The following is a 13,504-nucleotide window of genomic DNA, read 5'->3' on the forward strand; positions in this document are numbered from 1 at the left end:
ATGCCTATATTTGATATAAAAATTAATTCTAACAATGTTTAATTTTAGAACGGAATAGGCATTGTTTCTCCAGCTAGCACAGCGAGGGATAGCTTCCGAAGCACCAGCATATCAGTGATTCGCATGACTTTCCAGAAATAGCAAGCTTCAGTTCAGATTCCCTCTCTGTCCTGCCCAACTTTCCGCATTTCCTTGTCTGAGCAACTTTCTTTTTCTATATGTGAAGCAATCCCAGACCAGAGGAATAACCGAACGAGCACATATTCGAATTACGAATACCATACTGGATACAGGCATCATGTTATATGGAGATGGAGGCTATATTTGTCATCATGAATGCACTCCATCTACATCTGAGCAACGTCGCTTTTTTCCTGAATTATTTTCACTCTTTATGGCTACCATATAACAATCACACAATCTCCTTGTACATACACAAGAACTACATTGCATCCAAGACTTTCAGAAAGAGGTACAACATGTAACGGTAATTTAGTCAATAGTTACTGTCAACTAGCACAATCTGAATAAATCAGGTTCTGAAGGAAATAAAAAGAAGGGTAAAAGAGAAGAAAAGAAACAGGCTCCTAGTTTATGGAAAATTGAAGCCAACCTGCCTGTCAAATTCAAATGACATTGCTAGCTGGGAGAACATTTTAGCGGTTTGGCGCTCAGCAGAACTTCCAGTGGTTGTTGCAATTCACACATGTCACGAATGTTGTCATCGGCTCATCAGCACTCCGAGTCTGCAGCTGGTAGTAAGTTGTCTTCCGCTGGCCACACCTGCCACACTTGAACTGATCGGTCGTCGCCTTTGGGGGGCCTCCACGCTCACAATCGAACAAAGCCTTCTCCTTGATCTGCTTATTCTCAAGCTTCCTCGCGTCACTAGCCATCTCATCAGGAGATATGTCAACAAGCCTCTCAGGCCTCACTTGGCCAAGGAGAACCCTTCTTCGGAAATCGGTGTTGTTATCAGCCCTAAGATTGAACATTATTGACCTGTATTTGGCCTTGTGAGCCCCAGTGGAACGTCCCAGTCTCTCAAACAAAGCAGATTCAACTGTCACAGCAACTCTGAATGGATCTCGTGCATCCACTTCATCTAAGATGTTTCTTACTTCCTCTCTGTCATCTTTGCTAGTCTCTCCATAAACCCTGGAGAAGGCATCAGCAAGTAGTTCCCGGATTTTATCTCTAGTGGCATCATTGCATTTGACAAGAGATGTCAGCTTTGGGGGCCCATTTGAAACAGAAGATGGCTTCTTTGTTTCAGGGGTTCTAGTAACTTCCTTTGGAGCCCTCTCCACCTTGACTGATTGATTTTTGGAATCATTATTGGTAGCCTTCTCAACCTTGATGCTCTCAGGTTTCTGGCCCCTAACATCCACTTCTCTTTTCTCTGACTTCACACTTCCTGATGCGGAATTCTTATCAACCTTCATGTGCTGAGGCTTCTCAGCTCTGGCGGCTGCTTTAGTCGATCTATCATTTTCTGTTGTACCATTTTTCTTTCCTTCTTCAATAACAACCTTTTTCCAGTGCCCCAGAAGATCAGTAGCCATGGCTTGTATGTCTGAGTGAGGGTGCTTAGTAAGGTAACGAAGACGTTTGCCAACCTAGCAAAACAGAAAAATATCATGTGAGTTCTTTTTCTGAAAAACCGATGCAAAGAACTGCAGGAAAGTAGAATATAAAAGAAGAGAAGTAACCAGTTAAGCAAGAAGGTAGAAGTTTGTAACAAAAGAACTAAGTCGATAGATTAAGCTTATATGCAAAGCCAGTTTAATTTTAAGAACACAATTCACAAGGTCAAGAACCAAGCAGTAATAAACAATAAATAGGCCCCCAAAATTCACTGCTCACAAATCAATAATGTTGCTAAGTTCTGCATCATGTTCAGAATATAATATAATTGTATGTTTGTCAATGGATTTTTGATAACGAAATCTTGAATATCAGATGCACTGATATGTGCAAGTAGATATGAAGAAATCACACATGAAGGGAAAATGCAACTGCAGCCTATCAAGCTCCAGCGTGGCACTCATGTACGCGTATTTAGGGGTAAACATGCAAGACAAGTCATTGAAAATAATTCTCATCATATAAGACTTCAACTTAGTTAAACCACAAAGGTGCAAAACTACAACTAGAACAAAAGGACTAGCTTGTAAAAAAGCTAAGAGACTAAGACTACTCTATGTTGCTCCAAGAGAAGTTAATTGTTGAAAGGTGTGCACAGAGGATAAGACAACTGATGACTAATATGAGTGGGATGGAAAGGCTTGTCGAGCACGACAACTTATTATGCCTTAAATGGAATAGGAGTAAAGATTTGTAATGCATGGTTTTCTATAAGACTATACAAATAAAATTATGTTACATCTTAAAGACTAGCCGTTTCATGTTCCACCCGATTTTACTGCCAAATCTGCTACATAAACATAACCACTTGAACCAGAGTCCAGAGACTAGCTGTCTACGAGGTCAGTATTTACAGTCTTATATCTGAGGTCATGGAATTTAATTTTCACATAAGTGCAATGAATCCCCGCATGTTACGCATTCTTTTCCCGCCAAATCAGAATCCCATAAACGTCTCACTCCTTGCACATATAAAGTTTGAACCTTTTATGTGCATCAGTACACAATATATGCTATCCAACCATCCCAGATCAGAAAGGTGATGATTATGAGATCACTGCTAGTCTACTACAGAGTTCCCCTGAACATTACGCGAGTAGCAACAGTGTTTGCAGCATTTCCTATCATAGATCTCAGTCCAGCCCTGCTCCGGGACATTCCCAACATTTAACTCTGTACACACACCAACTAGAGACGGAAAGGAGAAAGGAATCGTCTTTGCGCTTAAACAGAAGTTCACATCCACGAGATCTAATTCCCAATCAAGAGCCACATATCTTCGCATGTCTTCATACCTAGCGTCAAGAATGCTAAACAAATCGAGTAAATATCGACGAAACAATTAAATTAAGAACACATAGCATCCAAACTGAATGCGCCAACACACATCGACCACGGTTCCGCGCCCAGATTGCCGCTGCCGCACGCATCCGCCGGAAACAAGCGGGCGGGCCCAAAGGTAGGTAGCTATCGCAAAACATAAATTCGGATTCACGGCGGTGGGGGGTGGGGGGCGCTTGACCGCTCACCTGCGTGGAGACGAGGATCTCGGTGGTGACGCGGATGTCGCGCAGCAGCCGCAGCGCGCCGAGGCAGCGGTCGGCCTCCGGCGAGTCGTCGGCCCCGGACGCCGCGTCGGCCGCCTTCTTGGCGGCCTCGAACGTCTCCAGCAGCTCCCTCTCCATGGCGGGCGGCGCCTCGCGGGCGCGGATCAAAACCCTAGCTGCCGCTGGCTCCCCGCCGCCGCCGCCGTCTCTGTCTCTCCCGCAGGAAGGAGGAGAGAGAAAGAGAAAAGGAGGTTGGATTTGGGGGGAGACGAGGCATTTATACGGACGGCTCGCTTCAGCGAAGCAGGTGGGTGTCAGAAGCCGACACGGCGGCCGTCGATTCGGAGGAGGATCCTTCTCGAACCAGGCCGATCGGACGGCTGGGAGGTGCGCCACGTGTCGGGTGCTCGGTTCGTGTGCAGAAAGGGAAGGCGTTGCAGTGTCCTTGATTGACTTGTGAGTTGATTTTTCATGGGTTTCTCCGTGCTTTTCTGGAATTTGTCCTCCGACCTCTCATCAACTCCTTCAAATTTAAATATATCATTCAAATTTAAATACTCTATCCTGGTTTTTTTATTTGACATCGTTAATTTTTTAATCTACGTTTGACCATTCGTTTTATTCAAAAAATTTATATAATTATTTTGAATAAGACAAAGAATTAGATCAAAAAGTCAACGACATTAAATAAAAAAATCAGAGGGGTACATGAGAACAGACCCCGTTCTCTCTTAGTTAGATATGAGTTTAAAAATAGATTCTCCTTGTAATAACATATGGAAAACTCAAAATAAGTTTGTCTCATAATGTCTTTCCTTTTCTATAGCTCATGATGCTTTACCAAGATAAATGTGTTTTACAGTTTTGAAACCATGTAACGTCTTCTGTTATACTAGTTTTTATAAGACAATTTACACTCCGATGGTATGATGGTTAGCTCTAGCCCTCCTCTACATAGGTGTCATCACACCAACTTAGATGAAACCATGCCCCTTAGAGCCGCTCGTGCCCTGCAGAGGGCACATGTTCTTTGTTGGAGCTAGGGGGAAGGCGTCGCTTGAGCAGCATGTTGAGAGACACTGCCCCCCGCATGTGCTCCCTCATCGTCCCCACGCCTCTCGTGCGAAGCTCTAGTAGAACATGAGCGTGACGGTGCCAGTGAAATCTCGAGCATGACGATGGTAGCCTAAGCTCGACCACCAGATCTGGAAGGGAGGAACGATGGTAGCCAAGAACAGGACGGCGGCGAGGTGTACCAAGAAGATCCATTGGCTAGCATTGCCTAGATTTTGCACCATAGGGATCTCGTTGGCATGCTCGGCACACTCTCAATTTGTTCATCGTCAATATGATCAAGGCATCGTCTCCTCAAACCAAAGTACATCAGCGTCGGATTAAGGTGGTAACATCAGTCTAGTGGACCTCGCTAGCCCACAGGACCCGATCTATAACGTCTCGGTATGCTTGTCCCCGTGGTGATAGAGAGGGGGAAAAAAGGAAAATCGACGCCATGACGAAAAGGGAAACAACAACGTTGGAAAGGGGAGAAGGGGATAGTAGTGCTAGAGAGGGGGAACTCCGATGCAAAGGAAGAAGGGATGACACTGCTAGAAACAGAGATTGAGAATAGAGGATCAGGTGAAGAAGGTAAAAAAGGAGTGTAGGTCAATGATATGTGGGATATGACATGTATTCGTAAATAGGTTTTCTCTTTAAGGGGCTTTGTTGAAGAATACATAATAACATGTAATTTCATGGGTGAAAGTAAAAGGTATACATCAGGATACATTGCAAAATTTGTATGATCCATCAGGGTACATTGCATTGGAAGAGTTGTAGCTTTGTCCATGCTTTCATCCGGTTTCACTTATGTGGAACTTGAGACTACTAGTTAAGGGTACTCTGCACTTTAAATGGCCTAAATAGCTATCGTACTTTTTAGAACTTACTATCCCAGTCCCGCATTGTTTAAATCTCTTATATTCTGAAAATCTGTTATATTACGGAACAAAGATAAGTTTGGAGTTAATTTTGGGTCTCTTCTTTCTTGTAGTAGTTTATTTTCCATTACTAACTTTTAAATCAATAAGATACATAAATAAATGTTTTACTCGCAAACCATTTTTTATTGCCAAGCCATTAGTGGTTATAATTAGATATAGGAAAAATGATGATACATGAACTCATATATGGCTAGCAGCCTAGCACAGGAGAGGTTTAAAAAGAGATAACTTTGCTGATTATACTGAGGATAATTACTATATGATAATATATGATGGATGTGACATTGGGTTCTCTAATGCTTCACATGAAACTGGTCTGTAAACAGGCAATCTACCTCAGATTACACTCTCTCCTAGTGACAGGGAATGAGGAAGAAAGAAAAATAATCTGAAGCACCATAGGAGATCCTTGGCAGCTACAACCGCTGCATGATGACCTGCTTTGGTACCTTACAACCAGTTTGCATTCTGGGTGTTGTTTGAGACCATAGCAGAAGACTGGCCACCATCCGTGAACTTCGCCAGAGAACGGTATTGCAACTTCACACTCTCTGCATTGTCTAAAGTCTTCACCACATACCTGGTACACAGTCAACGGATAAACGCTGTGTTCCATTTCAAATGATGGTCATGTTAAGGCTTGATAACAAAATATTTCTAACCATCCATTTAGGCATTGTGCTGTCACAACTGCTACGCGTCCGACAAATCGTTCTGGGGTTCTTTTGTTGCCCTGAGGAAATCCATCTTGCTTATTACAAAAACAGGGGACAAAACAGTAAAAAAAAAAAAAGTGAATGCTTAGCTGACTACACAGAAAAAATACCTTGATTATGACTCTGTCAAAGACAGCAAAAGGGAACTGCACACCTTTGCCTCTAGAGATCTCAGTTGGATTTGGTTCATCATTGCCACGTTTGTCCTGATTTCATAGAAAGAACAGATATGAGAACATCATGTATGTAACACACCAAAAAACGTCCATATCCAAATATTAATAGAACAACTGAGAAAAGTTTAATACCTGTTCAAGGCGCTCTCTTCTTCTTTTTAGAGATTTAGCTGACTCTTCTTCGCGTTTAAATGCCTGAACTGCAAGGCGGAGAGCTGAAGACATGAAAAATAAAATGAGGTTAAAGTTCATAAAGGAAGCCAAAAAAGATCATGGACATGGAAAAATGACAGCAAGGTCAACAAAGAGGAAGATGTTGAATGATACACATAAAGTCCTGCATATGCTAGTAGTAGAATGTAGTAAAGATATGTGGACAGCCAGGCGTTTACTGTCTCTTACCAAATTTTAGATAGACTATTCAGACTATGGAAGTAACTTTCAAAAATTATGCAAATGTCCTTAAACCTAGATCCCCAAGAATCAAGACTAGGAAATGGTAGAACATTACCGGGCCCCTTATAACTAGGCAGATGACAGGACAATGTACACAGCACCAGTTCTGGCAGTTTGGCAATTTAATCAGAGAAACAAGGTACACACCCAAGTTTGGTCGAATGGAGTCCTCAGTAATAGGTTGACCACATTTGCCACAAGCTTTCTGCATGGCAAGTAGAAACTATTCCATATCACTTCCACATGCACTTGCAATGTCACATCCCCCTCCCCTCCCTCTGTCATTGCACTGTAATAGGTTTTCCCGTTTCCAGGATTATTTCAATAATGTTTTTCCTCAGAATTAAAGATTAGTCGACACATTGCTACGGCTGACAAGATAATGTTCTTTGAGCCCTCGATTGATACAAATTATTGAGATCTGATGTCACTACAATAGAAAAGCAAAGAGCTTATGTCATGCATCTCACTGGACTTAAGCCATAGCTAAGGTCATATGAGCAATGCACAAGGAAAAGCACTATACTTTTAAGATGACAAACCTCTACAAAAAAAAAAGAACAAAACAAACTTGGGTAAGAAAGTCTCAGTGTTAGCAATGAACATATGTAACAAGCAGGAGTGCAGGACCCAGGTTGGCATGTCTATCATGTGGTAAGGATCCATGGACAAACCATTCTGTAGATATGCTGCATTCCGTTACTTCCGTAAGAGTGTCCACATGATAGAATCATTGCATCATCCATGAGAACACCTCTACAAATTCACCACAAGAGGGTAAATGAATTAAGATGTTCAGATGCTTATCTCTAAGTTTTAATTATATATCATCACAACAAAAGCATGATTGTAGGGTGACAAACCAAAGTGTTATGCATATCTAATACTCTTTGGGCGGGTTGGCTGAGGAGAAGGCCAACCAATTTTATTAAAATAATTGGGAGAAAAATACAAAGTGAACAAACATATATGTTTTGCCCATGACAGGTGTCGAAACCTGGTAAAACATGCCAGCAACAGCCGGCAGCTCCTACGATCTACTCATCTAATGCATTCAAAAGGCCAGCTTCCCCAATGCATATCTTACACTCATACCGGGCTTGAGGAAAAAATTAGCAAGCCACAAGCTCTTTCGATGCATTCATACATTGTTTCATCTAATTTATATAAATAGCATGCAGTAGTCTCGGTCGATATGCTCCGTTGTTTAAGTTCACCACAGACTAATCGTGGAATCCAGAAGGTGAAATAGACAGCTAGACCTTACTAAGCAAACATTCAGACACTAAACTTCCCAAGAGAACAGCAATCGAATAGAGATACCCACGTCAATGGATCGGAGAGGTGTGCTCTGAGCAGGTCCCAGTAGCAGGATGCAGGACCTCCCTCTCTTCTCCCAATAACTCCATATCCATTCTCCACCCTCATCTCCCTGGGGATGGTGCTGGGCTCATCCTCTCTAGACGAGGCGTAGATGTGGCTGCGCTGCCATTGATGCTCCTCCTGGATTTGCCTCATTCCATCTCCCCCATTCATCCCTGCCCGCCCGATTCCTGGTGTGTATCAGCCAAGAAACAGTGATCACCTTGACCAGCAGATACATGAATGATTCTAAATCATATGAGTATAGGAGATCAACAAGATGCTTGTTGCTTGAATGCCACATGAACCTAGCTCAATCTTGGTTCTTTTTTAATGGATTAGAGCAAAAATTTGCAAGCTTTACGAGTTTGCAACAGCAAGCCGTCGCGCGAAGCCGCGGACCCTTTGCTCACCTGGGGTGGAGGCGCACCGCTGCTGCGACGAGCTGCAGGGCGCTCCGTCGGGCAGCTCGGCCTCCTCATCGCCGTCGTCGTCCTCCTCGTCGTCGTCGACCTCCTCCACGGCGTTGTCGCCGTCGGAGTCGCCGGGGTGGGGTTGCTGACGGAGGAACGGGCCGGCGGTGCGTGAGGCGAAGTGGGCGGCCGCGGCGGGGAAGGGCGCCGGCGCGAGCGGCTCCCTCGAGGAGGAGGCCGCGAGGTGGGCTCCAGGAGGAGGAGACGCCATGGGTGCGCGCGGAGAGAGAGCACGGGTGATAGCTTTCGGTGCGCTGCGCTGCAAGTCTGAAACTGCAACCACTGCGTTTGCAAGCGTAGTACCGCTGTGCCGCATTTTAAATGAGCTTAAAGAATTTGAATTTCACCTAAATGAACTCAAAATTCAAACGAGCTTGTACTAGCTGACATTCTTTATAATCTATCCATATCAAAAATCGATGTGTAAAATGAATAAACACAGAAAATTCGTCTCCAGATTCAGAGCATCTTTCTTTCTTTTTTCTTTACTTTTTTACATTGACAGGAGATGAGTTACGCAAGAGTGTTTTCAGTTTATTCCGTTCGTGCCTCCATGTTAATCCTGAAGCCAGTGATCATCAATCTGTTGTGGTTTGTTTGGATCAAAGGAGCTAAAGAGTCAGTGAATACAAATCGATCAGACAAAACATGTAGTAATGGTAAAGCAGATGCCAGCTATACATAGCTTGCACGAGTTGCATTTCAACTTTCCTTTGTGTCATCAATACAACAGCTATCCTACAGTGAACAAGATCCCCTCTTGTTTTACACATAACCTAGGCTAACTCTTTACAGCACCAAGGGAAACGTCTCAGGACATGACTGCATCATGTCCTCCCATTGCCTGCCTTCTTTGAGGCGACGAGATGGTGGACGACCGAGAGCTTGTTATGTCCTCCCATTCCCTGCCTTCTTCGAGGCGAAGAGATGGCGGACCACCGAGAGCTTGCTTGTCGCACGAGAAACAATCGAAGAGACAGCAGAGTTCTTGCTATTCAGCGATGACGCTGTTTCATCCGATTCCGCGTCTTCGGTTGATTCTGAAGGGGGCGGTGGAGGCATTGTCATGAGGAAAGCATCCAGCATGCGGATGATCTGGCTGAAGCTAGGCCTCATAGCAGGATCCTCAACCCAGCATGATTGCACAATGAACACAAGCTCCTGAGGGGTCTCCTCAGGAAGGGGTGGGCGCGCTTGCTGCCATTGGAGAAAACAGGGCAAATATCAGATCATTCATATTGCAGTTAAAAAAATACTGATTGTCAAGAAAGTTTAAGTTGAAAGCTCAAGTCAAAATAATTATAGAAAGGTGGTACTGTCATGTGCACCAGTTGAGTGGTGCTAAAAAGAAATCGTTTTTCTTAAGATTACTTGTGTCAAAAGTTGCCATGTTGACCTTCTCTCTTTGGGTGGCCAAAAACGAGTCTTTGAGCTAAATTGATAGAACTTCAAAACATGAGAAACAGTACTAACTTGTTTAGGGGTAGTAACAGTTTTGTCCACAAAGTAAACACTAGTGGTAATTTATCACCAGTCTGAACAGATATTATTTGCAATGAAATAGCATAACTCATCAAGTGTCACAGGATTATTATACATCATTTTATATCAAATAACAGTTTCATACTACAGTAGTGACTATTGCTTAAACTTACCTTGAAAGCAGCAGCATATGCCGCTTGTAGATTCGACATGCCTTCAAATGGCATTTTATTGGTCAACAATTCCCACAGAACAATGCCAAAGCTGTACACATCCACTTTATTTGTGTAATGCTTCTTCTCACCACGTTGAAGAGTGACAGTGCTGTATAGCTACAACATCAAACAAAGAGAGATCCTAAGTCAGGCTTTGTAATCACAGATCAGTGCTACAGCAACAAAATTCTGTTTAATAGAAGGCCCTGAAATATTGATTCAAAGTTATGGCCAGCAAGTAATTGCATAGGCACAAAAATTAAATCATAGTAATATAGTTTTACAGTGAAGTCACAACCATAGTTACCTAGAAACTAAAGGGTGAGGTTTTAAAGAAAAATATGCTTTAGGCAACAAGTTATTAATTTAAATTATGTATTGCATATATTAATGGTTTATAACCTCTGGGGCCATCCATCGGTATGTCCCCGTTTCAGCTGTCATCATTTCAGTCACGGTTTCTTCTCGTGCAAGTCCAAAATCAGTAAGCTTCAGCTTCTTACGATTTGCAGTGAGCAACAAATTATCTGCACACAACAAAATTAATCAGAAAATCATAGAAGTATACAGAATTTGACTTAATAACTGGTATGGAAAGTAAGAACTACTGGAGGAACCTAGAAGTTTAAGCAGCAGACTTATTTAAATAAAAGTAGGAACATGTAATGGCATGTTAACTAAAATCTAGATATGGCCATAAAATATTAGGTAAAGATGCAGCAGACTTGGTTACAACAAAAGATATGCAACTAACTACACATATCGAAGAACAAAAAAAATAGTGCAATTGTAAAAGTAACAGCCCACACATACATACCAGGTTTCAGGTCCCTGTGTATTATTCCATTTGCATGTAAACATTCCATTGCATGAGCTATATCCAATGCATAGCTGATTGCAGTATGGATATCTAATTGGCTGGGCCGAAGGCTATTCAAGTAGTTTTTCAGTGACATCCCTGGCAGCAACTCGCTGACAATAACCATCAGTGGTTCCTTGCAAGCTCCAATGAACTGCGGAAGTGTGAAATTTTTTTAGAAAATTTCCACAAAAAAATTGATGATTCATTAGCGATGGCTATGAAAGGGACCGAATTGAACTAGACAGATTAATGAAAAATCAGATTGGTCACCGCAGTATGTTATTCGATCAAGGATCTGTTACCTTCACAAGATTGTCATGTTTCACTTTGCACATCATATTTACTTCCCGAATGAAACGAGCTTCAAAGGTTGCTTTTTCCTCAGGAGTGTTGCCATTGTTAAGAACCTTGATTGCTACAATTTGATCGACATACCTATTTCACAGAACACAGAAAATTAATTAATTGCTGACATGGGATATCATAAATAGCCTAGTTTTGCACCAAAGGAAAGTGGATCTACTATTATCTACCACACTAATATACTGAAGCATGAAAAAGTTACAGGCTTGACCAATCTCTAATTGACCACAGTGGGAAATGGAGATAACCGCATCAAACTAGTATAACTAAATCAAGCAAAGCATGTTTAGGATATTTGGAGGCATATTGACATTGATCATGTGGAATCCTGTAGGAGAAAACAAGTCTCGACTAACATTTCTATCAAAAACGCCCTACTAAACTAAGAAATACATCGTGGACCCAAAGCGAATCGCAGCACAATCTATGCAACCTAACTGATTTTACTTCCTGAACATGCAGGACCCCAGGGTCCAGGGACTCATAAATAGAAGCCATAACTCTTGCCGCCTGTTCTGTTAATACATGAACCTAATCAACTTTTCACAAGGACCAATACACAAAACCTATGTGACTGGACAGTGGCATAACAATACGCCTAAATCGGAACCTCCAAATTTGGTGCAAGTGAAGCCAAAACTGACGACTTGGAGCACAAACTCAACGATAGTAAGCACACATAGCATATAGGTCCCTTCACTTACTTCCCCTTGTAGACCTTGCCATGGGCTCCCTCCCCGATTTTGGATCCGATGAACAGCATCTTGGGGTCAACGAGCAGCTTCTTGTCAATCCAGGAAGCCGGCGACGCGGCGGCGGCGTCCGAGCACCGCGCCGGCTCCACCACCAAATCGCCCGCGGCGACCTTGCTCGGCCGCGGCCGCCTGAACTCCTCGCTCCCGCCATCCCTGCACCCGTCGCTGCCGCAGCTCATCGCCGTATATACCACCCCCTCCCCGCACGCCGCGCCCCCACCACCGCCGCCGGAGAAGAGAAAAAGAAAAAGAACCCGACGCCGGTCAGCCCAGCGAGCTCGCACCGCAGGCTAGCCACGGCCCCGCACCTCCACAACCCCTACCGCCTCCGGGATGGAGGCCAGCAGGCAACGGAACCGGGGCCGCGTCGCCCCCCTCCAAACCTGCCTCCTCGCCGGCGCGAGGTAACAAAAGCAGCCCGCGCAGCAGCTGCCGCAGGCGGGCGCGGGGCTTCTCGCCGGCGGGGACGAGAGCGCGGGCGAGGAGGTCCGGCTCCGCGGCGAAGGGGGAGGCGAGAGGGAGAGGAGGGAGGGTAGAGTAGAGGAGCGGCGAAGGGAGAGAGGAGCGGAAGATGGAGGGGAAGGGGGGCGCAAGCGCATCTCTTGTTCATTCGCTAAATTTCTCTGACTTTTTTTATTTGATTTGAAAAAGTAAAATTCCTTCGCTTTTTGAACATGGAAAAAAAGGGTAAAATGATATTAGTCAGTTCTCAAATATTCCCTTCGTTCCAAAAATAGTAGAAACTATTACTGAATTAAGTAGTGAGGTTTTGTATAGAGTTATATTTTAAAATATGTAATTTAGTACTAGATTTTTTTATTTTGAGACGGAGTTAGTAATTAAAAGTTAAAATCTTGCCAATTAAATCTATGGGGATGATAGTATGTAGCTATAGATAGCCAACTTAAATAAAAATTATTTAGCTTGATTATATGTGTATATAGACAATTAAATTATCATGATTACCGTTTCGCACGAGAACCTAAACCATTTGTCATCATCGTGTATTCTGTATACATTTTGTATTTTTACCTGCAAGGTTTTTGTGTAGTGCTTTTGTTAGAGTAGATGGGTCCAACAAGGATAGGAATGAGCATGCAAAACGAGTGTTCTGTCTCTCGTTTGATTAGTGATTAGCTTTGTTGGGGGTGGAATCTGTCTGTGTGTGATTATATTTAATTACTTTTTTTAGTGATTGGAAATATATCCTAATATATGACCTTATGTGGTAAATTTGCTACATATGACCATCAATATACGACTCCATGCTATTTCAATAGTGTTTTGGATAGACATAAAACTTTTTTCAATAAATTACATACCAATCCATGTAAAAAATATAAAATATTGATTTCTCGGAAGATATTAGACGCGGGCGTGTGGTTGTGGGTCGTGGTCGTGGCGAGGGAAGGGGGAGAGAAAGGGGGGAGGCATCGGGGTAAGCACA

The 13,504-nt window shown here is 43.2% G+C and overlaps 2 protein-coding genes across 2 annotated transcripts; both read right to left on the bottom strand.

The window, feature by feature from the left end:
- Window positions 1-354: 354 nt before the first annotated feature.
- On the bottom strand, window positions 355-8,634 carry LOC102706268 (transcription elongation factor TFIIS-like). The gene is made up of 7 exons (XM_040521862.1): window positions 8,321-8,634; window positions 7,873-8,098; window positions 7,220-7,301; window positions 6,693-6,750; window positions 6,202-6,304; window positions 3,177-3,366; window positions 355-1,619 (listed from the first exon to the last, which is right to left on the bottom strand). Exons 1-7 carry the CDS (start codon window positions 8,589-8,591, stop codon window positions 672-674), a joined length of 1,878 nt encoding a protein of 625 aa, XP_040377796.1. The 5' UTR covers window positions 8,592-8,634; the 3' UTR covers window positions 355-671.
- A 403-nt stretch (window positions 8,635-9,037) lies between these two features.
- LOC102706548 (serine/threonine/tyrosine-protein kinase HT1) lies at window positions 9,038-12,612 on the bottom strand. The gene is made up of 6 exons (XM_006650729.3): window positions 12,007-12,612; window positions 11,242-11,374; window positions 10,895-11,090; window positions 10,480-10,604; window positions 10,036-10,194; window positions 9,038-9,577 (listed from the first exon to the last, which is right to left on the bottom strand). Exons 1-6 carry the CDS (start codon window positions 12,234-12,236, stop codon window positions 9,269-9,271), a joined length of 1,152 nt encoding a protein of 383 aa, XP_006650792.1. The 5' UTR covers window positions 12,237-12,612; the 3' UTR covers window positions 9,038-9,268.
- Window positions 12,613-13,504: the final 892 nt, after the last annotated feature.

This window comes from Oryza brachyantha, chromosome 3, assembly GCF_000231095.2.
Source record: "Oryza brachyantha chromosome 3, ObraRS2, whole genome shotgun sequence".
Taxonomy (NCBI): Eukaryota; Viridiplantae; Streptophyta; class Magnoliopsida; order Poales; family Poaceae; genus Oryza; species Oryza brachyantha.